This window comes from Triticum urartu, chromosome 2A (genome assembly GCF_056163025.1).
Source record: "Triticum urartu cultivar PI428250 chromosome 2A, HENAU_Tu73, whole genome shotgun sequence".
NCBI lineage: Eukaryota > Viridiplantae > Streptophyta > Magnoliopsida > Poales > Poaceae > Triticum > Triticum urartu.
The window spans coordinates 512,092,242-512,119,568 of NC_141874.1; the positions used below are offsets into that span (position 1 = coordinate 512,092,242).

The 27,327-nt window shown below is 42.0% G+C and overlaps 3 protein-coding genes across 3 annotated transcripts; 2 read left to right on the forward strand and 1 right to left on the reverse strand.

Annotated features, from left to right (window-relative positions):
• Window positions 1-7,987: 7,987 nt before the first annotated feature.
• LOC147985677 (uncharacterized) lies at window positions 7,988-9,264 on the forward strand. Its single transcript, XM_087539918.1, has 2 exons — window positions 7,988-8,020; window positions 8,158-9,264. The coding sequence occupies exons 1-2, from the start codon at window positions 7,988-7,990 to the stop codon at window positions 9,262-9,264; spliced, it is 1,140 nt and encodes a 379-aa protein (XP_087396044.1).
• Window positions 9,265-14,435: 5,171 nt separating this feature from the next.
• Window positions 14,436-20,080, forward strand: LOC147985678 (uncharacterized; the record flags this gene model as incomplete). Its single annotated transcript, XM_087541697.1, has 6 exons — window positions 14,436-14,552; window positions 16,725-16,832; window positions 17,229-17,460; window positions 18,388-18,422; window positions 18,532-18,624; window positions 18,850-20,080. Coding segments are annotated over 6 exons (720 nt in total), but the record flags the coding sequence as incomplete, so codon positions are not given.
• A 1,467-nt stretch (window positions 20,081-21,547) lies between these two features.
• On the reverse strand, window positions 21,548-23,509 carry LOC125538331 (Glutathione S-transferase family protein). Its single transcript, XM_048701589.2, has 3 exons — window positions 23,383-23,509; window positions 22,485-22,695; window positions 21,548-22,386 (listed from the first exon to the last, which is right to left on the reverse strand). Exons 2-3 carry the CDS (start codon window positions 22,691-22,693, stop codon window positions 21,798-21,800), a joined length of 798 nt encoding a protein of 265 aa, XP_048557546.1. The 5' UTR covers window positions 22,694-22,695; window positions 23,383-23,509; the 3' UTR covers window positions 21,548-21,797.
• Window positions 23,510-27,327: the final 3,818 nt, after the last annotated feature.

Here is a 27,327-nt window from a genome sequence, read left to right on the forward strand (position 1 = left end):
TCAATGTGGTCATGGGGAAATGGAGTTTTTGCCACAAGTTCAACACGGGCGGCTCTTTGGCACGCTACAAAGCACGTTGGGTGGTGCGTGGCTTCACTCAAAGCGAGGGTGTGGACTATGATGAAACTTTCAGTCCGGTGGTCAAACCAGCAACCATTCGTGTTGTCCTCAGTATTGCAACCTCTCAAGCTTGGCCTATCCATCAACTTGATGTCAAGAATGCCTTATTGCACGGTGATCTCAATGAAACGGTGTATTGCTCTCAACCGGCGGGCTTTGTCGATCCTTCCTTTCCGGACCATGTTTGTCTTCTTCGTAAGTCTCTCTATGGTCTCAAACAAGCACCCCGTACTTGGTTTCTCCGCTTTCAATCATATTTGCTCTCTCTTGGCTTTCGAGCTTCCAAGAGTGACACATCTCTCTTCATTCTACACCGTGGTTCCACCATTGCTTATTTGTTGGTTTATGTCGACGACATTATTCTCACTGCCAACTCCACCACCGCCTTAGAGCTCATCATTCGGTCCCTCAAGTCCGAATTCTCTATGACCGACTTGGGTGCCCTACATCATTTTCTTGCGATCAATGTGACCCCCAACTCCTCGGGTCTCTTTCTTTGCCAACAACAATATACCTTGGAGATTTTAGAGCGAGCCAAGATGTTAAATTGCAAACCGGTGTCCACCCCTATAGATACTAGCTCCAAAGTATCTTCTACCGCCGGCGCTGTTCTTTCCAACCCTACCCACTATTGTAGTCTCGCCGGCGCGCTTCAATATCTCACACTCACCCGTCCGGACATCGCTTATGTTGTCCAACAAGTGTGTTTGTTCATGCATGAGCCTCGGGACACCCACATGCAACTCATCAAGAGGATTCTGCGCTACTTGCAAGGCACCTCGCACTATGGCCTTCAGTTCTACAAATCCTATTCTCATGACCTTGTCTCTTACACCGACGCCGATTGGGCAGGGTGCCCGGACACGCGTCGCTCGACCTCGGGGTTCTGCGTGTTTCTTGGGTCCAACCTTGTTTCATGGTCCTCCAAGCGACATCCTACCATTTCTCGCTCAAGCGCCGAAGCTGAGTACCATGGCGTGGCTAATTGTGTTGCCAAGGCATGTTGGCTCCGTCACCTCCTCTATGAGCTCAAGCATCCTCCTCGGTGTGCCACAATAGTCTATTGTGATAACATTAGTGCCTCTTATCTTGCGTGCAATCCCGTTCAGCATCAACGCACTAAACATGTTGAGATCGACCTGCACTTAGTCCGTGATCGCGTGGCACTTGGCGAAGCCCGGGTCCTGCATGTCCCTTCTTCCTCTCAGTTTGCCGATCTCTTCACCAAAGGCCTGCCGTCGCCAGTCTTCCATGACTTCAGGAGCAGCCTCAACGTCCTAGCACACGGAGTTCCGGCTGAGGGGGGGTGTTAGATATTTGTATAGGCTGTAACGGGATTATTGTTGTACACTCCTGTAATTGTGGATCGCATCACGCCAGGGCCTGTGTGCCTATTTTGTAGGGCATGACTGCGCCTCTCTGATGTATAAATCCTGTACTCTGTAACTGATGTTATCAAGGCAAACATTATTCTCTCCAACTAAGGCATGCCAAAAACATAGAAAATAACCCTCCAGTTATGTAGGGTGTATGAACTTCATCCAAATCATGTTAATTATGAAATATTTTTATGTTGTGTGATTCAAAAGTAAGAGGAAGGAGCACCAAAGAACAATAGGCATGGAGACATCAGGAAAACTCAAACCAAAGCCTCATCCAGTGTTAGACAAGGAGCGATGGTTTAGCCTTCCATTATGTGCGCATGCGCACTACTCTTAGCTCATCTCCCCTTCCTCTGCCTATCTTACAATGGGCATCTCATATCATATGAATTTATCCATGTATATGTTTAGTTTTTCTACTACATTGTTTAGCAAGCAAAAAAGGAAGAGAAAGGAGTGCTTAAGAACAATAGGGATGAGAGGCATCAGGAAATACCAAACTAGATTTCCACCTCAACACAAGAGGTGAAGGACCAATAAGTTAGGCTTTCCTCAATGTTCTCATTCCCATTTCTCTTAGGCCCTCTCTTTCTTCCTCTTCCTAGCTCATTTTTCTGATCTTAGGTTGAATATGCACACACATGTATTTGGTTTCTAAACTAAAGCAACCAAGCAAGCCAACAAAGGAAGAGGAAGGAGTGCTTTAGAATAATAGGAATGGGAGGCATCGGGAAACACCAAACTGAATTCTCACCTCCAACACTAGAGGTGAAAACCGAGCAAGTTAGGCTTTCCTCCATGTTCCCATTCCCACTACTCTAAGGCCCTCTATTTTTCCTCTTCCCAACTTGCCTTCTATATCTCAAATTATCTAAAGTCTATGCACATATATCCATAATTCTCTGCTAAGATATTTTGCATGCCAAAATGAAGAGGAAGGAGTGCTCAAGAACCATAGGAATGGGAGGCATCAGAAAAATACCAAACATAATATTTGCACCTCCAACACGGGTGAAAACAGATAAGTTTGGCTTTTCTCCATGTTCCCATTCCTAGCGCTCTTAATGTCTCTCTTTCTTCCTCTTCACGGCTTACTCTTAGTGCTTACAAAATTAAAAATAAGTAAACACCAAGCTTGAATTGTTGGACAATGTAATTCAGCTTTGCGCTATATATATAGATTGTAGGCCACTCTATAGAGAACATTAGGGAGAGCAAGCAATGAAGACCCTGGTGCATAGAGAACCATTCCACAATCAATGACAATGGGGCCACACAATAACTGGCTTTGTCTTATTGCTATGTACTATTAATTTATAGCACATGCACAGAGATCTTCTGCTTACCAACATATGAAGGATGGTATATCATATCACTATCAAATTGTGCATTTGTATAGCACTAAATGTTATGATATAAAAATAAGAATAATATGAAGCAAAAAAATTAGGTGGCAAGTAGAAGTTATGAGCTAAAGCCAAAACTAATAAGAACTTGGATAAATTAAACTAAGGAAAAATACAAAAGAATGGAAAAGAATATTCCAAATACAATTGCTACACATGGACGATATATATTAGCTACACTAGAAAATATGATAATGTGATTAGTCCATGATTAAACTGATTTCGTAACAACAAAACTTGAATGGGTGTGCATTTCATTTTCTAGAGGAAAATTAATACATGCTTGCTATATTGTAAGTAATTTAGCATCCAAATTGTGTAGGTTGTACACAAATACATGGACAGAAAAATAGAGGAAATTAGGAATCATCAGTCACAATCCCTTGGTGGAAGAATACTAGTCACATACTCGTATGAACTCGCTATACATATCAATTCAACATGGGCCAGTCAGGCAACATGCTGAAGCATCTAGTAGAGTTTGGTACTTCTTCCATACGTACAGTACTTCACGGTTACAAGCTTGTGACTTGGCTACCATCCCACGGATCAGATCACCCACTAAAGTTTGAGAGTGGGGGAAATAAGACGCACGTCTAAACAGTATTTAAAAAACCAACACTGTTTTATGATCAAGTGTAAAAATTCCGTTGGAATTTAGAGTTTGTGAAGCTGTAGATAAACCATTCCATGTTGTTTCTTGCTAGTAAGTGTTATTTATCTATTAGTTTGTGATGCCCATGTGTGAACTCTATAAGAATAGTTTATCTGATTCGGATCATTTTACAGGGTGGATGCTAACCGATGCTAAAATTGATCTTCAATGCATACAATGTTACATGTTATGTTCGCTAATTACCATCTTTCTCACTCTGACTTCTGCTCCTAATCTTAGCGTCAATGGTCAGTAGGGTGTGTCATTGATTCTATTCATGTTCAAATTGAGTTCAACCGAATGGAACTAGTGGAGAATTTTTTTTCCATTGTATGTTTTGAAGTTGTGTGTATCATCTTGCTAAATTCGAAAATGCACTAGTATATGTTTCTATGACTACATGGACTTTGTTTCCAGATATAGATGCATACTTGATATATATAGTTAATTGTCTTGGGATGATATGCAATCATCTTAGAATCATCTAGGGCCAAACATGTGTTTGGTTCTGCTAGCAAAATCTGGAACATAAATCATGATACTAAATGATAAAGTATAAAGTAGTTAACAATCAGGCATCTTATCTTGCCGATGGATTAAAGCATGCCAAAAACACGGAAATTAACCCTCCTGCTATGCAAGGTGTATGAACTTGATCAAATCATGTTATACTATGAATCTTTTTATGTTGTGCGATCCAAGAGGAAGAGGAATGAGCATCAAAGAACTATAGGCATGGAAGGCATAAAAAATAAAATCAAAGCCTCCTCAAGTGTTAGATAGGGAACGTGGGCTTTAACCTTCCATCATGTTCCCATGCCCATTGCTCTTGTATCCTATTTTCTTCCTCCTGTGTCTCATAATGGGCATCTCATACTATTTGAATATATCCACATATATGTATCAACTTGTTGACACCAGATTTTGGCGCGGTTAAGAACTTGATTAAGATGGCCTCAAATAGAGAAGTGATCTACATGAAAAAGTTTCATATTGTCGATATGAACATCTTTGAAGTTTGGGTTATCGCCATCCTACCTCATCTCAAGGGCCGAAACTATGCTCAAATTTTTTATGATTTTGTGTTCAGAGTATTGTTCGGCCAATTAGGCCTTCAAGACAACGTCCTATGTGAAAAGTTTCTACACGGATTGTCTTTGTCTCGTCGAGACGATCGATTTCGATATAAAAAACGTCTAAATCAGAGTTCGTATGCAAAAGTTAGAGCCAAAACAGTGTGCTGCATAAGTTTGCCCCGGAAGTTCGGGGCAAAACTTCCGGGGAGGTTCCAGGCTAAACCGAAAGTTTGCACGCGGTGCGCCCTGAAAACTGAAATTTTAACATTGTTTGCAGATTTGCGGGGCCGATTTCGACATCAAGATGACCTCGGATGAAAAAGTGATCAACTGAAGAGTTTTTGTCCATTACAAGATCTACAACTTTGCTTTTGGGATCATTGTCATCCGAAGTAGTATGCGACCTGCAGATTCAGCGCAAAAGGGTTACTTGATATAATTTCAGCCCAGAAGTTCCGGCCCTCGTAGTCCGAGTTAGGTTATCTTTTGATGTTTTGGACGGGATTTGAGTCCTTTTCTTGTACGGAAAGTCCAGCCGCCTCATATATATGTAAGGGGTGACGGCCGATTGAATAACAACACACAATCGCAAAACACATCTACTTTTTACCCTAGTTTTACATCCCTCCTTTGTTCTTTCTCTCTCGTTCTTCGTTCGTTCTTCGTGTTGAAGGGCAGTGATCCTCGAGGCTCTAGGGGCGGGCGAACCGACCTAGGGCAGCCCATAGCCGCCGCACGTCCAGACGGGGTCCCTCCCGGGCGCGTGGGGTTTCGGATCCTGAAAAGCACCCGCCGGATTGCTTGCTTACCGCGCTTCCGGACGGGTCTCCTTCGGCGTGAGCTGCGGTGCATCACCCTCGGCGTTGGAGGTACACGGTGACGTGTTCGTGTGCGAACATACTTTTTGGCGACTCCGTTGGGGACGGAAGATCAAGAATCATCATCAACCATGTCTAATCTTCCCAAGCCCTGAGAAGTTGACGCCGATAACATCATTAAGCCCGGTCTTGATGAACTATCGGATGAACATCGCCAAGCCTACGAAGCACGCAAGAAGCAGCGTGAAGAGGCTTTTGAGGCGCTCAAGAAGAAGCGCGAGGAGGAGGATTTGGAAGCGTTTCTTTCAAGTTTCAAGAAGGACCGTCAAGGCAACATCACTCCGGCTGGAAACGTCAATTTTCCTCCCCTCATCAACGAACAAGATGTGATCACTGTGAGTAAAGTTTTTTCTCCAGAGCAAGTGGCTGTGATTGAAAGTCTTGTTAGTAAGGGTAATGTGATGGCATACAATTCTTTTGTGGCTAGTGCTAATGCTCAGAAAAATATGCCTCCATCATCTAATGGTATTGTTGGTATATCCGAAAACCTTAGTCCAATTTTACCTATTTCATCGGCACCATCTATGCAACAACAATATAATATGCTATTGAATTTTTACCCTACACAAACCAACCAGCTTGTGGCTACACCTACATACCCTAATCCTATTATGAGTGTGCCCAATTCGGCGTCAACGCCGAATCACTTTGTCACACCACCCATAGGCGCAAGCATGTTTGGTCTTCCGCCGAATTATGGTTCGGCGCCCATCTCATAAGTGGCACCGATAGCTAGTACTCAGGTTGCTCCTATGTCATTGCCACAAACATCGTCATCTACCTCGAATCCAATTTTAGCTAAATTAAGGGAGGATTTGCATAAGATGTTTCTAGAAACTTTCGGAAATGAGCCGAAAGTAAAGAGTCGTGTGTACCAAAAGCCTTATCCTGAACACTTCGATGCAATTTCTTACCCTCAAGGTTATAAGGTTCCTGATTTTGTTAGATTTAGTGGTGAGGGTACGAAAACGACTTGGGAGCATGCGAGTCAGTATCTGGCACAGTTGGGTGAAGCGGGTTCCATAGAAGAGTTGAAAGTGCGTTTATTTCCCCTGTCTTTAACTGGCACCGCATTTTCATGGTTTGCTGCTTTACCACATGATTCAATTCTCTTATGGTCGCAATTAGAGCAAAAGTTTCATGATCACTTTTATAGCGGCGATAATGAGCTTAAGTTGTCACATCTTACATCGGTTAGGCAAAAACATGATGAATCGGTCACCTATTATGTCAAGAGATTTAGAGATATAAAAAACCGATGTTATAGCTTAGTGATAACTGAGAGAGACTTGGCAGATCTTGTTCTCAATGGTTTGAAAACTCACATTAAAGAGAGGCTAGAAAGTTATGAGTTTTTGAGCATTAATCAAGTCTTACAAAAAGCTTTGGCCCAAGAGAGTCGAAGTAAAGAGGTCCATAGGTCAACAACCGATCGTCCTAGAATGCATATGATTGAACACAATGATGATAATTCGGACGATGAGGTTGATGTCTATACTACTGAATTTGTTTGGTCCTCAAAGGCCAAACCCTATATGTGCAATGCTCTTAAGCCGATTCGCAAGAATCGTGATGAGGAGATGAGGTTTACTTTTGATATATCAAAGTGTGATAAAATATTTGATACTCTCTTGCAAGATAAGATGATTAGAATATCACACACCATACCGCCGTTTGAAGAGCTGAAACGGCGTGCTTATTGCAAGTACCATAATTCATTTTCTCAATAAGCACCATAATTCGTTTTCTCATGCTACTAACGATTGCAATGGTTTTCGATGACAGATACAATCGGCCATTAATGACGGACGATTGAATTTTGGTGAGATGCAAGTTGATAAGCAGCCCTTCCCCATAAACACCATAGACTTGGAAGGGAAGAAAATGTTAATTCGGCCTAACATAGCCGAATCCGCTAATAAAGATAATGTTGTTATTGGTGAACCCAGGAATAGCAAGGAGGGCGACAAGGTCTTGGGAAGAAAGATTGTGCTTGAGAAGCAACCCGATGGTAAGGAAGTGTTGAAGATCACTATAAAAAATGCTACACTCGGGGGGAAACCACAAGTACAAGAGGATGCTCATGTTAAATTGATCAAGCCCAAGAATTCAGAAGTTGGCAAGTGGAAAAAGAATGAAACTAAGAACAAGATAATCAAGCCAACTTTTAATATGTTGCTATCCAAATATGCAAGTCAAGCAGCCGGTTCTAGCTCTAATCGGCCATCACATTCAAAGCGTTCAAGATTGCCTCCGGAGCAAGAGTTTCAACGATATACAAGGCCATATGGGTCATGGGCACCGACACCATGGATGTCACAACCCTCCTATGCGCCATATTACATGAGAGGCTTCAGTGGAGGATGGGGGCAGCCCCCAATGGCTCCTTATGCTTTCCATATGGGGTGGGCAGCACCTAGAAGGTCTGCTCGCGAGAGGCTTTATTATCCCACACAAGGCCGTTTGAGCTATGGTGCTAATCGTCCAAATTTTTTTTCTCCAAGTAAGGCCAATAAAAAAGTGTGGCGTGTTAAGTCATCTAATGCGGAAATTTCAGAATGCGACAAGCAAAAGGAGATCGAAAAGCCAGTTGTTGGTAATCTGGCTACTTCTAATGGTGATATTGCTATTGTTCAGCAGGGTTCCATGGTTAGTGATCATGAGGCGAGCACAAGCAAGGCCAAACCAAGGGATCCCAAATATACTCAACCTAAGTGGTGTCCTCTCAGTTTAACCAAGACCATGAAAAGGAGATTAGAATGCATGAGGAACCACGAGAAAGTAGAGCACAAAGAGGAGAGGCAAAGGGACGAATTGTTAAGTGAAATTCGGCCCATGGCACTCACAAAACAAGTGTGGAGGCCTAAACAAAAACAAAACACAGATGCTTCTACATTAGCTGCAGCAACATCTTCACCACCAAAAGAGGATGATGCGACCCCTATTACATCGTCCACACCACCTGAAAAATCCCCTTCAATTGAGGAAACTTTGAGCCCAATATACACATTGGGGGATGAAGATGAGATGGTGGATTACGACTCTACGCCGGTTCGGGAAGGTATGGATATTAATATGGTGTATTACTTACCAGCCGAGTTTCGTGCTATAGGTGAAGAAGGGGAGGTGGCTCAACTGGATTTTGGTCCAAAGAACGCTATCTTCGAGAAGCCAAAAGAACCGGTGAAACACTTGAAGCCATTGTACCTCAAAGGTCATATTAACGGATCGCCGGTTGCTAGGATGCTCGTTGATGGTGGTGCTGTGGTAAATCTTATGCCCTACTCGGTCTTCAAGAAGTTGGGATTAGATAATGATGCATTGATGAAGACCAATATGGTACTTAATGGATTTGACGGTAAAGAAAAGACAGAGGCCAAAGGTGTGATGTGCATGGAACTCACCGTGGGAAGCAAAACTTTGGCCACCACATTCTTCATCGCCGAGGTGCAAGGTAACTATAATGTTATATTAGGCCGCGATTGGGTTCATGCTAACCAATGTGTGCCATCTACCATGCATCAATTCTTAATACAGTGGGTCGATGATGAGGTAGAAGTCATTCACGCGGATAATTCGGCTTGTGTTGCTTTGGCCGATGCATCGATGGATTGGAATCATCCGGGTGTTACTTTCTTAACAGGGCGTGACCTCTCAGAGTTTGATTTCCTTAGTGCTACGAGGAACGGGTTCATTCCCATCTCTTTAAAGCTGATTGGTGGTAATCGGTTCCAGGGTATGATGTAAACAAGAAGTTAAACATGGCCGATATAGAAATTATCGCCCTAAGCACATAAAATGGCCGATGGAGTGTTGACATCGTCCTTAGGAAAAGCATCGTGCAAGTTATTTTTCGGCACGCAAGTTTTGCCGAAAAACAGGGGGGCATGTGTTGACACCAAATTTTGACGCGGTTAAGAACTTGATTAAGATGGCCTCAAATAGAGAAGTGATCTACATGAAAAAGTTTCATATTGTCGATATAAACATCTTTGAAGTTTGGGTTATCGCCGTACGACCTCATCTCAAGGGCCGAAACTATGCTAAATTTTTTTATGATTTTGTGTTCAGAGTATTGTTCGGTCAATTAGGCCTTCAAGACGACGTCCTATGGGAAAAGTTCCTACACGGGTTGTCTTCGTCTCGTCAATACGATCGATTTCGATATAAAAAACATTTAAATCAGAGTTCGTATGCAAAAGTTAGAGCCAAAACAGTGTGCTGCATAAGTTTGCCCTGGAAGTTCCAGGCAAAACTTCCGGAGAGGTTCCGGGCTAAACCGAGAGTTTGCGCGTGGTGCGCCTCGAAAACTGAAATTTTAACATTGTTTGCAGATTTGCGGGGCTGATTTCGCATCAAGATGACCTCGGATGAAAAAGTGATCAACTGAAGAGTTTTTGTCCATTGCAAGATCTACAACTTTGCTTTTGGGATCATTGTCATCCGAAGTAGTATGCGACCTGCAGATTCAGTGCAAGAGGGCTACTTGATATAATTTCAGCCCAAAAGTTCCGGGCTGACCGAGAGTTCCGGCCCTCGTAGTCCGAGTTAGGTTATCTTTTGATGTTTTGGATGGGATTTGAGTTCTTTTCTTGTACGGAAAGTCCAGCCGCCTCATATATATGTAAGGGGTGACGGCCGATTGAATAGCAACACACAATCACAAAACACATCTACTTTTTACCCTAGTTTTACATCTTCTTTCTCTCTCGTTCTTCGTTCGTTCTTCGTGTTGAAGGGCAGCGATCCTCGAGGCTCTAGGGGCGGGCGAACCGACCTAGGGCAGCCCATAGCCGCCGCACGTCCAGACGGGGTCCCTCCCGGACGCGTGGGGTTTCGGGTCCTGAAAAGCACCCGCCGGATTGCTTGCGTACCGCGCTTCCGGACGGGTCTCCTTCGGCGTGAGCTGTGGTGCATCACCCTCGGCGTTGGAGGTACACGGTGACGTGTTCGTGTGCGAACACAACTTGTGTATTTATAGTGGAAAAATATGTGGTAATAAGAAGTTATGAGCAAAAAATAATATGAACTTAGAAAAAAATAAACCCTCTTAAGTAAATAAGTGAACTTGGAAAATTACAAAACAATGACAAAGAGCCATCGAAGTGGTAATTAATTGGAACATAAGGTACTTCGGACATGAGCTGCATTATTACACATGGCAGAATGTGATTAAAACATGATTAGAAAACACTCATATCAGCAAAACCAAAAAAAATTATAGGTCACTTTATCAAGAAAAAATGTGTATAGTCCTATTATTTAACTAATTAAAATATAGGAAAAAACATGTCTCGAAAGAAACCATCACCCTCTATCCCTAGGAGGAAAACACATGAAGGTATAGCGATCAGATATTCAGTCTAAAGTCTAAACTATACACATAGTATTTTAAGAACAAGGTTCAGATACAAAGGAAAAACAAGATCCCCAAGAGAGTAGGGTACTCTTCCACCCATTGAAGTACTTCCCGATTCAACCTCGTAGCTCGGCCACCATCCCTTCAAGGATTAAAGCACCCGAGTTGAGATGCAAACAACCAGCGAAGTTCAAGAGTGGGGAATAAGCCTTATCCCACACATCTAAACAATATTTAAAATCCCACACCATTTTATGATCAAGTGTACAAATTCCATTGGAGTTTACAATTTTTGAAGCTGCAGATATATCTTGTTACGGTCATGGTTGTTCTTGCTAGCCTATGTATATATCCATTAGTTTGCTATCCCATGTGTGAACTCTTTAGGAATTGATGATAAAAATAAGCTGTAATGCACATATTGTTACATTTTGTGTGTGCCAATTACCATCTTTCGCACTCCGATTTCTGTTGTACTCTTAGCTACAGTGGTCAGCAGTGGTGTGCCATTGATGTGATTTTGTCTCCAGCATGAGTACAACCTGAGGAACCAATGAAGAATTTGTACCATTCTATGTGTTAAAGTTGTGTGTTTCTTCTTGTTAAGTCTAAAAATGTGTTTATGTTTCTACGAATGCCCTTTATCAGATATAGAGATGTATACTTCATATATATAATACCTGAATAATAATCTTGACATGATAAGGACTCTTGTGTGGAATAATCTAGAGATGAACATGTGCGCCATTTAACACAGAAATTTGCAAATCCAACTATGTAGGGTGAATGAATTTGAACCAAATCATTTTAAACTATGAATATTTTTCATGTGTGCGACCCAAAAGGAAGAGGAAGGAGCACCAAAGAACAATAGTCATGGGAAGCATCGGGAAAACTCAACCAAAGTCTCTTTCAGAGAGACTTAGCCTTCCATCATGTTCCCATGCCCACTACACTTAGGACCTCTTCTCATATCATCTGAATATATGCACATATGTGCTTTTTTTCCTGAAGTGATTTAGCAACCAAAAAGGAAGAGGAGGGAGCGCCTAAGAACGATAGGAATGAGAGGCATCGGGAAATGCCAAACTACATTCCCACCTCAAGACAAGAGATGAAGAATCAGTAAGTTAGGCTTTCCTCTATGTTCTCACTCCCACTGCTCTTACACCCTCTCTTTCTTCCTCTTCCTAGCTCGCTCTTGAGATCCCACATTAAACATGTGCACGCATATATTTGGTTTCTATTTAAGCTAAAGCAACCAAGCAAGCCAAAAAAGGAAGAGGGAGGAGTGCTTGAGAACAATAGGAATGAGAGCCATTGGGAAACACCAAGCAAGTTCCCACCTCCAACACTAAAGATGAAACAAAGCAAGTTAGGCTTTCCTCCATGTTCCCACTCCCACTGCTCTTATGCCCTCTTTTTTCCACTTCCCGGCTCACCTTCAAGCTCTCAAGTTATCTAAATATGTGGACACATGTCGATTGTTTCTCCAACAAATCTACTGATGCAATCCTAAAGGAAGGGGATGGAGTGCACAAGAACGGTAGGAATGGGAGGCATCAGGAAAGGATCCATGCATGCCAAATATTTGCATCCCTGAGACTAGAGGTGCAAACAAACAAGCAGGGCTTTCCTCCATGTTCCCATTCCTAGTGCTCTTGAGCTCTCTTTCGTCCTCTTCCCGGCTTACTTTCAGTGCCTACAAATCTAACAAAACAAAAGCTTTCAAACAAAAAGCTTGAATTGCTGGACGAAGTGTTTCAGCGTTGAGGTATAAATAATGGGTGGTGCATCATATGCAGAACCTTTGAGGAGAAAGAAATGGAGACATCTGGTGCATGGGGGCACCATTCTAAAGTCAATGATAATGGGGCCACATAATCACTGGCCCTGTCCTATTGTCCTCTACTCTTAATTTAGGGCATGTGTGGAAAGATATCTTCTTATCTTTATTACCCATATCCAAAACAGGTACATAATATTTGTATCAGCCTGTGCATTTATGAAGTATGAAAACGTGTAGCAATAAGATATGAGATAAAAATAGCATGAACTTGGACAAATTAAACACTCTATGTAAACTTGGAAACATTACAGAACAATGGGGAAAGAACCATGAAGTGACAATAAATTGATACTCTAGGTACTTATGAGGTGAGCTGCACTATTAAAAATGACAAATGTGATTATCCCATGATCCTAGAGATCTCTTATCAGCAAAACCAAATGTATATAGGCCATTTTATCAATAGAAAAAAATGTGTATAGGGCTAGGGCTATCATTCTATAAGTACTTTAGTATCCAAATTCTGAAGGTTGTACAAAACTACATACATGCAAGGAGACCAAGGAAACCATCGGCCACAACCCCTACGAGTTAAATACATGAAGGTAAAATGATCATATATTTCAGTCTAAACTCACTATACACATCGGTTCAGTATGAATCGCCTAAACAACACGATGAATCACCTAGTATTTTTGGGACAAGGTTCAAACACAAAGAACGAATTGAAGAGATTTCAATACTTCTTCCAGCCATCGAAGTACGTCGTAATTACAAAACCTTGTAGCTCGGCCACCATCACTAGAAGAATCAAATCACCCCGGCTGCAACACAAACACCCAAGAAGGTTCTAGAGTGGACAAAACAAGCCTTATTCCGCACGTCTAAACAATATACAAGAAACATCTTTTTATGATCATGTACAAATTTCATTGGAGTTTAGAGTTTTCAAAGTGATTGTTTCTTGCTAGCCTCCCTATATTTTCATTAGTTTGCTATGTGCATGTGTGAAGTCTCTAGGAACAGTTTATCCAATTCAGATCATTTTACACGGTGGATGCTAATTGATGCTAAGAAAATCTGCAATGCATGTATTGTTACATGTTTTGTGAGCTAATTACCATATTTCTCACTCTAATTTATACTATGACTCTTAATTACAGTGGTCAGTAGTGGTGTGTCATTGATCTGATTTTGTCTACAACATGAGTTCAACATAAGGGAACTGGTATCATTCTATGTATTAAAGTTTTGTGTCTCATCTAAATAAGTCTGAAAGTGTGCTTGTTTATGTTTCTAGTGTGCTTGTTTATGTTTCTACGACTAACCGGTCCTTTTCCATATACTAGTAAAGTGCCCGTATGTTGCAACGGATCCGAAATAAAGCATTATATCCTCATAGACCTTGAAAGTGCTGTCCTCCTGTACCACGAGTCATCCCGATCAAAAATTCTTATTAGGAACAACTTAGATTTCATTTAGATTTTGGTTTCTTCATGGACATCCAAAGCAAAACAAGATCATGCAAATCAAGGTAGATGAACAAGTTTGTCATATGATCCTGTTTTTTCATATGAATTAGTTCAGATTTCAACAAGTTAGACGGTTCCCATATGAAAGGGATGTTATGTTTAGTAATTAGGATGATGCAGAAGCAAGAGAACCAACACATGATAGCAATTACGATGATGCAGAAGTAAGAGAACCAACACATGATATCTTTCTGTGTAAATTTCATTTAACGCATGTTTACTTCATCTGTGACTCCATTTTTCTGTGATTGTAGGCTATAGGAGGGTGACGCTCTACTTGGCCATATTCGATAATGTCCTGCATCGGTTGCGCTTCTCAAAGTTCATCTCTGTTATCCGTGCGGACATTCCAGAGGTATTTACTTTGATGTGACCTTGATTTTAGTTCACGCTTGCTTGTTGAAAGTCTGGATTGATTAAAACAGCAGCCATAATTCTCTGAATGCCGAAATCAGTGTGGAGCAGATGGTACTGTAGATTTTGTGCACCTATGAATTGTGCCTTGTGATTCTCATTGCTAGATGCATATCGACCTTGATTAATGGTCTAGAGGTGATGGCATTGGGTAACTGAGATATCAGTATTACGCTAAAGATTATTAGCATGTGTTAAAACAATCACAATGCATCTTCTCGATACGTCAGACGTATCCTTGAAAAAAAAAACAATGCATCTTCACCTTGATTACTGATCTAGAGTTGATGACATGAGTGAGGTACTTGCAAATTTTAGAACGGTGTCCTGAGGTTGTCTTTTACTCTTTCATGATATACTGCAATCACTGTTGGAAAATACTACCTCCGTAATTAGTTGACGCTCAAACGGATGTATCTAGACGTATCAATGCTCGATGCATCCGTTTAAGCATCAACTAATTCCGGACAGAGGGAGTAGAAGCTAGTTAATCCTTTCTATCTGGAGTTTGCCATTCAGCATAATCAAATTATTCTAGTGTTGTACGTCTGAATATTCTTCTTGCTCCTTCAAGATCATAAGGCCTATCATCTTTTTGTCGACAAACATTTTCTTCTATATGTAGTGCAAGATGAACCGTTTCATATTCCTACTATTCAGCTTGAGCATTCCAAGTTTTTCAAATGTTGTATTCACATCCTCTATCCATCCTCTGGGTTAATCTTTAAGCATGTTAGACTGGTTCATGGCACCATGTATGACACTATTCCAATGATCCTTGCACTTATTAGGAGTGTCAAGGGTCCATATTATCCACATTATATTATTGGACTACTATGTTTGACAAAATACAAATATGGTTAAGATTTTCCTGAACAATTAACATTCTGTATGTTCTCACTTATTTATATATGCACTCTGAACCTAGGTTCATATGCACCCCTGAGGATTGAGTACTTGTGCACTTCAAAATCCCCCATTCCATTAGAGCATGTTATAATCCGAATACAAGCGAACTTTTTTGCAGAAAGATGATCATATCTGCATTGCACAAAAAGAAGTTGACAAATATCACACAGGATGAGTAAACTATTTTTGTACAGTGTACATATGATGATATAAACATACTTTTGCACAACCTTTTTCTTCTATACGCACTGTAACATGTTCAACATGTTCTAATACTGCAATTTTTGGTTTTTTAATGCACGTGTACTCTCTAAGGGGTGCATATGGGCATGGGTTTATCTTTAACTTACTGGATACAGATGTGGTCTAGACTTTTGCCATTTGAATTTGAATTGTAATATTCACTATCTAAACTATTTGCATTTTTACTCGATAAATGAATTCATTAGACTGCAGTTTATGGAAGTCGTTAGGTTCTAGGTTTGAAGCTTGTGATGATGTTGTGGCTATTCTCTATTCTCCACCCATGGTAACATAGGTGGGTTGACGGGGCAAGGGAAGAATGGTTTAGATTGGATTAGCATGACCCAAAGACTACTCTGATACTATGAATGACATCGAGATAAACACACTTATCTGTTGAATTAATTGCTCTTTATAGAGTACATGTACAAGGTCTGAATGAGAAATAACAAGAGATGACTATGCAGTTGGCAAGGAGACTGATTCTAGCTCTCGGCAAGTCCAGGAATCATTGACATATGTGGATATACCATGCAGAACAGCCTAACAGCTTAGGGATTATCCAGGAGAATGAGTCATTGCTTAAAAATGACAACTGGTAGAAAACATATTATGTGGTTGTAAAATATGGCTCCAGTTACCATGGCAATGCCAAATGCTGATTGGTTGACGATTAGTTTGTTGGTTGTTTCAAAAATAAAAACATTCTAAGTTCTTGATTTGATCCTTTTTTTAGGTGTTTGACAAATATGCTGGTAATTATTGGTTTGTGATTGGCTGATAGCTGAGAAACTGACAGATAACATACGTTGTCTGAACTTACATTCTAATAGTTCTGGTGCTTCCTGTGTTTGCTACAAAATATGTGATCTTGTCCAGGAACATTATGACTACAATCATTTAGTACTTGTAGCTTTTCCACAGTTTATGACCTTATGCATGGAATTTATGTATCTTGCAGTCAGAAGCTCTTATTGACGGATTGCTTCTGAATGGGAGGCTAACATTCGGCCAACTTGTGGGACGAACAATTTCTAAAGTGCCACAAGGTGATGATCAGCAAAGTAGGTAATAAGCAGGAGAACGAGCGTGCTTGGCATGGTCTTGAATGAGCCAGATTAAGGAATGCCATATGCTAGTTTATTCCTATAATGGCATATGCTTGTTGAAATCACGCCTTCTGCCATTTGTTTTAGTTTTCTACTCTTGGATTTCAAGGAGGATAGAAAGAGGCATAAGAGGATAAAACAAATCTAGTATACCTCATTAGGTTAATTGCATAAGAATATTTTGCAGAATCATTACCAGCACAATGCCTCCAAAGATACCAAGTAGGCAAGTAACCAACTTGCGAGGTACCAGTGTACTATGACAATTTATCACTCAAGTTACATGGTTTCAGTTTTGATTAATAGTTGTCCCATCGATATCGGTGCAAGAAAAATCACTATACCTTACTTAAAACCCTATAATATCACTAGAATGGGAAAAGACCAACCTTGCAAAGCACTGTGAATTATTTCCAGCAAATATAACAGTGAGTTACCTTTTTTCAGTGACATCATCAATAAATGGTATTTTGGAGAAACTAGGACAAAAGGAAGGAGGTCCAGCAATGACACTTGATCAGATAGCACCAGTTCTGGAGGATTTACAGTGTACTACTTCCAGTGAGGACCTGGAAGCATTTACTTTTGGTAAGATACTGTTGATATTTTTACTCTGCATAAGTCTGATACATCGAAGTTCTACCAGTAAAATGCTTGGCATGGAGTCCAGTTCTAGCTTGCAAGAAATGAAATGTTATGGTTCGGAAGTAAAACCTTGCCACTAGGCGATGGGTGCCACAAGGAAACTGGTTCCAGTCCAGTCCAATTCCTGGATTGAATTGTGGTACCATAATGTATCAGTTATATTTGAACTTTGGTCTATACATGAAAAAGTACTATAACTATGACATCTTCCACTGTTTTCATAATTAGTTCGAGCCTAGTTACCAATAGGTTGCTGAACTGACGGCCTGCTATTTCGTAAATTGTGCTATATGCAGTGACATCACAATATTCAACCGAAGCGTGAAAAAAAATCTCTAAAAAATAGCTGGAAATTATATTTAGAAACTTACTTTCCTGGTTACTTGTCTTCCATTCCAAACTCTGATGTTCAAATTTAGTATGCCAACCTTGAGTTCACATCATAAGTTCTTTTTTGTAAGATTCAGAAACACTTGATGTTCAAATTTAGTTTGTCAGCCTTTGAGTGTACATCCTAGGGCCTCTTTGATTCAAAGGATTTTCATAGGATTTTTGAAGGATAAGAATCCTTCGGAATTTTTCCTGCGTTGATCGTTTGATTCGCAGGATTGAATCCCATAGGATTTTTTCCTATGGATTCATTTGAACTACATTTCATAGGAATTGTAGCATCCACTCCAACCTCTTGGAAGAAATCCTTTATTTTTCCTGTGATACAATCAAATAAACTCAAATCCTATAGGAATCCAATGGACATGTCATTTCAATCCTACGTTTTTCCTATTCTTGTGTTTTTGTAATCCCGCGAATCAAAGAGGCCCTAAGTTCTTTTTGTAAGATTCTCATGACAGTGGTACTGTTTTTCTGTAGATTTACGCAAAATGGTTGAAGCACGTAAAATGGGGGTACCAGATTGTGTTACTGTTTCACAGTTTATTTGAGTTAAAAAACACTCCCCTGTCCTTTACGTACTAACAGTTCACATGCACATATCTTTTTATGTGTGCATTATAGATAGAGTCGCTTGTGAAAAAGAAATATGGGCAACAAGTTTTTACAATCTTTAGGCTATTGGTCACACATGGTTGTGCAGTTGAGACAGATCAAGTACATGGATCACACAAGGTTGTGCTATTGGTCACACAAGGTTGTACATTGAGGACATTCTAGAACTATGCTCTGTTATTGTCGTCAATCTCTTTGGGTTAAGAAAGCTTCTGTTATGCAGTAAATTTAGTTGTGTGATCCTGTTTTATGATTGTTTATTTGACGACACGGCTTCCTGTTGCAAATTGCAGTGCACAATACTGAACTTTGGTTGCAAATGTGCAGATTATTGCCACAACAATTCTTGACAAGCAGATTGTTCATTCAACTTTGTACAAACTATGTAATGGGAGTCACATAGATACAGAGGTATGTCTCCTAGTTCCATCAGAAAAGCAGTATTTTTGTGTTAGGAGCTAGGGTTCTGCCGGTTCTAGGGCGGAGATTGTAGGGGAAAGATGGAGGAAGACGAGGTCAAGGGCGCGGCGGCCGGCGGCTGGGCACCGTCCTTGCGTGGTGGAGAAGAGGCGGCGGCGGCGCAAGAGGCGGCTAGGGTTAGGTCTCCCGGCTCCCTAAGGGAAGCCGAGCAAATACTGATTGCTTCTTGCTTGATTAGATTGATACATCTCCTCTCCTTATATAGAGAGGTTTACTTGACTCCTAAGCAAACGACCCTAATAACGATAAGATAATTGGGCTAAGCCCCTAATAACGATAAGATAACTTGGGCCACAGCCCACTAGGCTAAGCCCCTAATATGCCTGTCATAACATTTTGTTTGCAGGGCAGAGAGAATGACACGCTTTAAATGTTAGTCGTGTGGTTTATCTAAAAGATCATTTCACTGCTTTGATGATCTACTATTTTACTATACTGTGTTACTTTCATCATAAATCTGCATACATGTATAGGCATTAAACATTAATGCTATTTGAGCATTTGGGACAAAGCTTGTAAACAAACTTGATAAATTAGTTAATACAGAAGTAAGTGTCTAAAGGTTTCTTGACACATTAAGTACTTAAACGCAAATAATATCCAGTTATATATGCTAGAGGATTTCCTAGTATATATAATATACCTGACAGGTAAATAAAATGTCTTGGTGTGTTTCGTGGTGCGATTAGAATCTGAAAAATGAATTACAGTGCTACTAAATTATGAAGTATAAACCAGTAGCCTTGTTAAGCCGACATCTTATCTTGTCTTATGAATGGATTAAGGCATGCCAAAGAGACAAACAAACACAGAAAATAGCAATCTAGTATGCAGGGTTATTAATTTGAACGAAATCATATTTATTACTATGAATCCTTTTTATGTTGTGTAAACTAGAAGGAAGAGGAAGGAACACCAAAGAACAATAGGCATGAGAGGCATCAGGAAACTCAAAACAAAGCATCTTAGTGTTTTTTTTTTGACAGAAAACATCTTACAGTGTTAGACGAGGAACTGAGGTCTTTAGCTTTCCATCATGTCCCATGCCCACCGCTCTTAGGCCCTCCTTTTTCCTCTTCCTGTCTCATAGTGGACATCTCACATCACCTGAATATATGCACATATATGTTCTGTTTTTCTGCTAAATCGATTTAGCAAACAAAAAGGAAGAGGAAGGAGCGCATAAGGACAATAGGAATGGGAGGCATCGGGAAATATCTCCACCTCAACACAAGAGGTGGAGAACAGCTAAGTTAGGCTTTCCTCTATGTTCTCATTCGCGCTGCTCTTAGCCCCCCCCCCCCCCCCCCCCCTTCTCTCTTTCTCTTCCTCTGTCTAGCTCACTTTTGAGATCTTACGTTGAATATGTGTGCATAAATTTTGTTTCTACGCTAAAGCAACCAACCAAGCCAAAAAGAAAAGGAAGGAGTGCTTGAGAACAGTAGGAATAGGAGGCATCGGGAATACCAAACTGAATTCTCACCTCTAACACTAGAGGCGAAAACAAAGCAAGTTAGGCTTTCCTCCATGTTCCCATTCCCACTGCTCTCAGGCTCTCTTTTCTTCCTTTTCTCGACTAGCCTTTTAGATTATCAGATAATGTAAGTATGTGCACACATATTTAAGGTTTATGCATTAATCTATTGCGCAAGCGAAAGGGGAGAGGAAGGAGTGCTCAAGAACCATAGGAATGGGAGACATCAGGAAAGCACAAAACTAAATATTTGCACCTCCAACACTAGAGGTGAAAACAAAAAAGTTAAGCTTTCCTCCATGTTCCCATTCCTAGCGCTCTTATGCTCTCTCTTTCTTCCTCTTCCCTGCTTACTCTCGGAGCCTACAAAATCTGAAGGAAAACAGTATCAGACAACAAGCTTGAATTGCTGGACAAAGTGTTTCAACTTTGATGTATAAATAGACGTGTTGTGCACTATGTCGACAACCATAAGGGGATCAAGTAATAAAGACACCTAGTGGATACTAGAGTCAATGATAATGGGGCCCATTGTCCTGTCCTGTACATGTAAAGCATGTGCATGGAGATCTTCTGCTTAAATATATCTGGGAAGCTCTGCACTCATACAGTAGGAAAATATTTTATTGCTATTTGAGTTTAAAAAATATGAGCACGAAAAAATTAAGCTATGAAAAAAATATTGTTTTTCTTAACACAAGGCAAAAGTTTTGCCTGTTTTATTGATTAAGAAGATTGTTGCCCAGTTAATTACGGAAAACCCGGAAGAAAACCGAAACAACAAGAGCTGAGCCCACTCCCAACATCAAAACACACCGGACAAATCCCACACACGCCGACATCAGAAAAATGAAGCTATGAGAAAAATATGAGTAAACAAATTTTAACTCATAACTTAATTTGAAATCAGAAGCTATGAGTTAGAAGTAATATGAAACTGGAAACTAAGCTCTCTAACAAACTTGGAAAACGTAAAATCAAATGAAAAAGAAGATTGCAGTGACAGCTGGTGCACAAGATACTTTAGATATGAGGCGCGCTAGAACAGATGATAGAAATAATATTTGTCCATGAAGAGAGACGCGTTGTATAAAGAAAACCCAAACCATACATATAGGCCTATTATTCTGTAAGTAATTCAACATCTAGATTCTGTAGGCTCTAAACAGCGACATTGGAGAAGACAGGTGTATAGAAAACAAAACTCTCAGGAACCATCAGCCTGGCCTTGGAGGAAAAACACATGATGGTCATATATTCAGCCTAAACTCACTGTACACACTGGTTCAGCATGGATCGGCTACGCAACACGCTGAACCACCTAGTATTTTCGGAACAAGGTTCGAACACAAAGGAAGAACGAGGTCCTGAAGAGAGTATGGTACTTCTTCCACCCATTGAAGTACTTCCCAATTACAACCTTGTAGCTTGGCCTCTGCTTGACCAATGTGTGGTACTCCAGGACCCTGGGCCTGCTACTGATGTATTCCTCATAAAGATCAAGAAGGGCTATTCGTGCAAGAATGGGAATGAACATTGAATCAGCTGGTGAGAATTCATCGCCAGCGAGATACTTGGTCTTGTTGAGCTGTGCCTCAACATCATCCAGAAGTTTGCTCAGCTCTTCCTCACTTTGCCGCATAGTCTCGGGGTCCTTCAGTCTGTCTTCGGTCTCATAACCATCACGGAGCTTGACATGGTACATGCTAGCTAAATCTGGGGCTTCAGCCATCCGAGCAATCAGCACCCGGCGTATGAACTTGGAGACAAACGCACGGTACTTTAGTGGGGTGTGAGTTAGTGTGAACATCTTAGGATTCCAACCATCAACTTTCTGCATCCATTGGAGAACCTCAGTATTCACAGGCTGGATTTCGCCGCTTAAGTGCACCGCGAGTCTGTCTAAGTACCTATGAAAATATAGAGGAGATAAATGAATATTTCTGTTTGGTCAGCAGTATCGAATGTGTAAGTTTGAGCCATTCCAAAGGTGAATGAAAGAACATACTGGATGATATCGATGGCACGGAAAATGACATGAGCGCCATTTTGGAAGACAGGGAGCTTCGCTGAAGGGTTCATTCGGAAGAAGGCCACATTCATGTTTTTCCCTGTTAGTGGATTGACATGATATGATGTGTAGTCAATACCCTTCTCTTCCAGGGCTATCCGCACCTTCTGACTGTCTAGTGAATACGGATGGTGATACAGCTGCATTGCTACATTAGCAGCAAGAAAAAAAACATGTGATTAGTATCCCTGATCGGTCTTGCAAATGGACTATGATGGGAAATGGGCAGTTGCGGTGTGAATAAGGGACTGTGATGGAAAAATGGGAAGTTCGTTCAAACTAAGTAGTCTCTGGGGATAGATGGAGACAAGGTGGTTAGTCTCCTTTGAAACAGAGCAGTGGGCGTATTTTCAGATAGTTGCATAACGAAAAGTATGAGAGTAATTAAAAACACACCATATTCAGAGTCAGAAAACAACGGATTGGTTGTTTCGTCTGTGCTTGTATTTTAATGTTCATTCATTAGACTGGTCATAACATCTGCATCTCACTACAAATTCTAAGCACAAGGAGCAATCGCGTTTGCCTCAATTAGATATGAGCCGGAACCAATCGCGTTCCAGTGTGAAATATATCGAGCTCTAATCTTCCGGGGCCATGAATTCAGGATCAATACACTCTTACAAAGTTACAGGTGCTTTTAAATTGGGGGAAAAGGCGGTTTTGTCCAGAATCTCGCCTTTAGTCCAAAAGTACTTCTACGGAACCACAAAAATAGACAACCAAATCTAACGCCCAGTCCGGTGATCTCACGCATACAGCAGCCAGCCAAGAGGAGGAGGAGGAGCAGAAGAAGAAGAACCAACAAACGGCGGCGAAGAGAGAAAGGCCTCACCTGGCGACGCGGGCGAGGATCCCGGGCGGAGGCGAGGGCGACGGCGCGGGGGTGGGGGGGGGGGGGGGGGGGGGGGGGGGATTCGAGGAGACGGTTGGGGAAGTGGGGATGTTGTTGTTGGTTCTCGTCCTCGCCGGAACTCCTGAAGTGAACTGCAACAAGGCTATTTCAGGCTGTCCTCACAACTTTGTTTGTCCCTCTGTCACTCTCCTTTCCTTTGCCTGCCCAGTCGACGCGCTCTTGCCACCGTGTTCTGGTCGGTCGGTTACTGGGGTTTGATTATCCAGAGATCCATGCTGCGTGCACCCGGGCGTGATGCCCCACCAATTCACACAAAATGTATCATGTCTAGTTTTTTCTTTTTTGAGGAATGTATCATGTCTAGCTGTCTACTGGATTTAGATGTAAGCATACGGTTCCTCCCATCCGCCTGCCGGACCAAACCCTAGCCACTCCCCTCAACCACCCAAGCTCCCCTCCGGCCGTCTCCGGCCGTCTCCGGCCGTCTCCGGCATGGCGGCCAGTGGATCTGACTCCAACTAGTCCAGATCCGTCGACTTGGGTGTCATCCCGTGCGGGTTGGAGGAGGCAATGGCCGTCCGTATTGCACTTCGTCGCTCCCGGGAGGACAGCGCTCAGCCGACGGCAAGATCTGTCTGCCGCAACTCTATAGCGTCGGCTCAACGGGCGCTCGGATCCTCTAGGACTGGATCATTGCGGTCCCGACAGTCGGAAAATCTCTCCTTCCCCATCACCGGTCAGGCGGACTATGAGCATGATTGATTTGATGCCAAAAATTAGCATGACAACATTTGGCAAAATGCCAAAATATTGGCTAGTGCTTAGTTAGTTACCAGTTTCACTTGCCAACCTCATAAGAGTTGCCAATTTTTTGGCAACTTTTGATATTGCCAATTGTTGGCTTGCCAAGTATTGGCAGTGCCAAATGTTGGCATGAAACCAATTAGCCTTTATTAATCCCACCGTGATGGTGTGCCTGCCATGGGAAGGAGGGGATAAGGGCCGCCGAGGCCCATATCACTGCCGACATGGCGGCGGAGGAGGTGACGGCGTGAGCGGCCGCAGAGGAGGAAGCCATATGCACCTGCATTGTGAAGAAGTGACAACAGAGGAACACACGCGCCCTCGTCTGAGAGCAGAATCGGGCGGTCCGTGTCATGGCCGGACCGCTATTGAAGGAGGAGAAGGAGGACAGCGGCGGCGAGGACAGCTCCAGCGTCGAGCAGATCCGGCTCGATCCCTGCTGTGTTTTCGACCGATACTTCCACGACAAGGACGGCAAGGGCACCGGGAAGGGCAAGGGCAGCCGTGGATGATCTTCTCCATCATAGCCGAACATGCCAAACTTTGGTAGTCTAATGACATGCTTAGTGATGTAGTGGTTGGACGATGTGTGTAATGCAACAACTTAGTTGAATGAGTTTATATGGATTTGAGGTATGGTAATTGAGGTGTCTAGTTGTAAGAAGATAAATTTGAGGCTTAACCAGTCAGTGTCCGCGGACACGCCTGCGCGTCCACCAGCATTTGGGGGGTTGAATTTGCCCGTCGTGACTGTAGATGCTCTTAGCGTATATATTTTATGAAACATTTTGTGGTTGTTTGGATACCAAATAGTACAGATTTATAGGAAATGGGTATGTGGCTGAATGTTAGCAAAGTCGGTTTTATTATTTTTTCTGTGAATAATCATTTATAGAAAACTAGCACACATGCTTGTACATTACAATGTAAGAAAAATATTTTTTATCAGAGCCGCTATTTTCATTTGGATTCAGTTATGATTATGAATCGTCATATTTAATGGCACGCACCACTGTAAACACACTCCGCACCATCTGGACCGTGTCGCTCCACACTGAGAAGGCCTCATCTATGAATTATGTCTATTTAAAAAACCATCGTCACGTACAACAGATAAAACACAAATTAAATCCCTACATATAACATAACGTTCATGAGTATGACAAGAATTGTTTGCATATTCAAAATAGATGTTCATGTACTTTCGATGTTAACGAATTTTATAATTGTATGTACATCCCATACAAAATGTTTGTGTATTCACCATGAAAAAGAATTTTCTCCATCAGTAAATACGTGCGTGGATTTTAAGAATAAAAGTATATATGTAGGGTTTTAGATCACGGGTCATGTATAAAAAAAGAACATGATGCAAGTGCAGCAGGCCACAACAACACACAGAGCACGTCCCTATACGCCCGCCTTCCATTGCCGCTCCTTAAGGATTATAGTCCTCGCTCCTCGCCCACCGGCATAACAATCCGCGCGACATGAATGCCCCCTTCTTTACGTTTTTTTCTCTCTTTTATTTATTGACGCATGCACCCACTCGCATAAATTGTGGAGCTAATTGCTTTATTTCCTCGGGATAACTAAGACCCACACTTCACCCTCTGTTTCTTGATTGTTGAGGTGGCTTGCGGTTTTCGGGTAACTAATAGACGTATATAAATTAGGGAAATTTAACGTAAAAATATGAAGTGTAACTATTTAATTAGGTAAAGAAAGCTGTTTTAAAAGCACAACAATGTGCTACTCTCTTTATCCCATAATATAAGAGTGTTTCTGACACTAGTGTAGTGTGAAAAACGCTCTTATATTATGGGACGAAGGAAGTAGTTTATATGCATGAAGGATCTTGGACAGTAGGTGACGTGTTGAGTTCAAACCCCCACATTAGCAAATATTATTAGCCTCGAGAAATATTTTAGCTGCAGAGTGTAGCAGGCCCATCGACCCACACAGAGACATTCTTTTTTTTTGCGAGAAAATTTCTGATCTATTCATCGACTATCAAGGTAGTAGAAAGAACACTAGAAGTAAAATGTACACCCAGGTCCGTATACCATCTAACGACGACTACAACCACTGAAACGAGCATACTCAAGTGCATGTGTGAAAACATAAACACCAAATGGATCCTTAGTCCTTTAGAAATAGCTCGTGTATTGTGATCTTGTTTTCCTGAACACTGGTATTGTTAAAGTAACAAAGATGTCATCAAAATAAGAACACATTGTTATCGGAACACTGGTGTTTGAATAGACTGAACTTATGAATTACTGCAGCCTTCGATGATTTCGACCACTACAGTTGGCGACGACGAAGAAGAAGACGAGGGAGGGGCATAGGGTTGCAGGCGAGTATTTAACCAAAAACTACCACAATTCACGGAAACGTGACAGAAAACTACTATTTTACGATTTTGTCTCGAAAACTACCACTTTTTTATTAATCCGTGACAAAAAACTACCAAGTGTGAAAACTGCTCGCTTTGCCTGGGTTAAACCCGAATCTGACTGTCCGACCCCACACATAAGCGAGCTAAAAATGCAATCGGGTCCCTAGTTTTTTTTAAAAAAGCAATCCAGTCCCTGCAGCCTGCACCCGGTCGTGCTCCACGCCGCCTTCGACGACGCCACCGGCGCGCTCAAGCTCGCCGACTTCGGCCATGGCTAGCTCCTCCAACCGCGCCTCCCCGCTACCCTTAGGACACGGCCGCCTCACCAGGAACCTCTCCACTACTCCCTCTCTCTGTCTCCCGTCGTTCTCTCCCTCCCTCCCCTAACCTCTCTCTCCTCCGTCGCGCCGCCGCACCTGCTTGACGCTGGAGCATCTCCGCTGCTCGATCTGCATTCCCCAACCTCTGGTGCCCCGCCTCCTCGCCGGATCCAGCCAAAATCTCCGCCCCGCCGCCTCCCTCACCCGTGCCGCTGCCTCCGCTCGACCGGGAGGAGACGTCAAGCATCGCCGTCCCATGGGCCATCGGCGACAACCAACAGCCTGCCCCGCGAGAGCTGAGCCATGGGAGGATTGAGGAAGCGGATCCGGGCGCGGCGAGGCTCTCCTCTCGACGATGGCGGCGCGACATGGCTGTAGAGCTCCTGCTCCAAAAAGAGA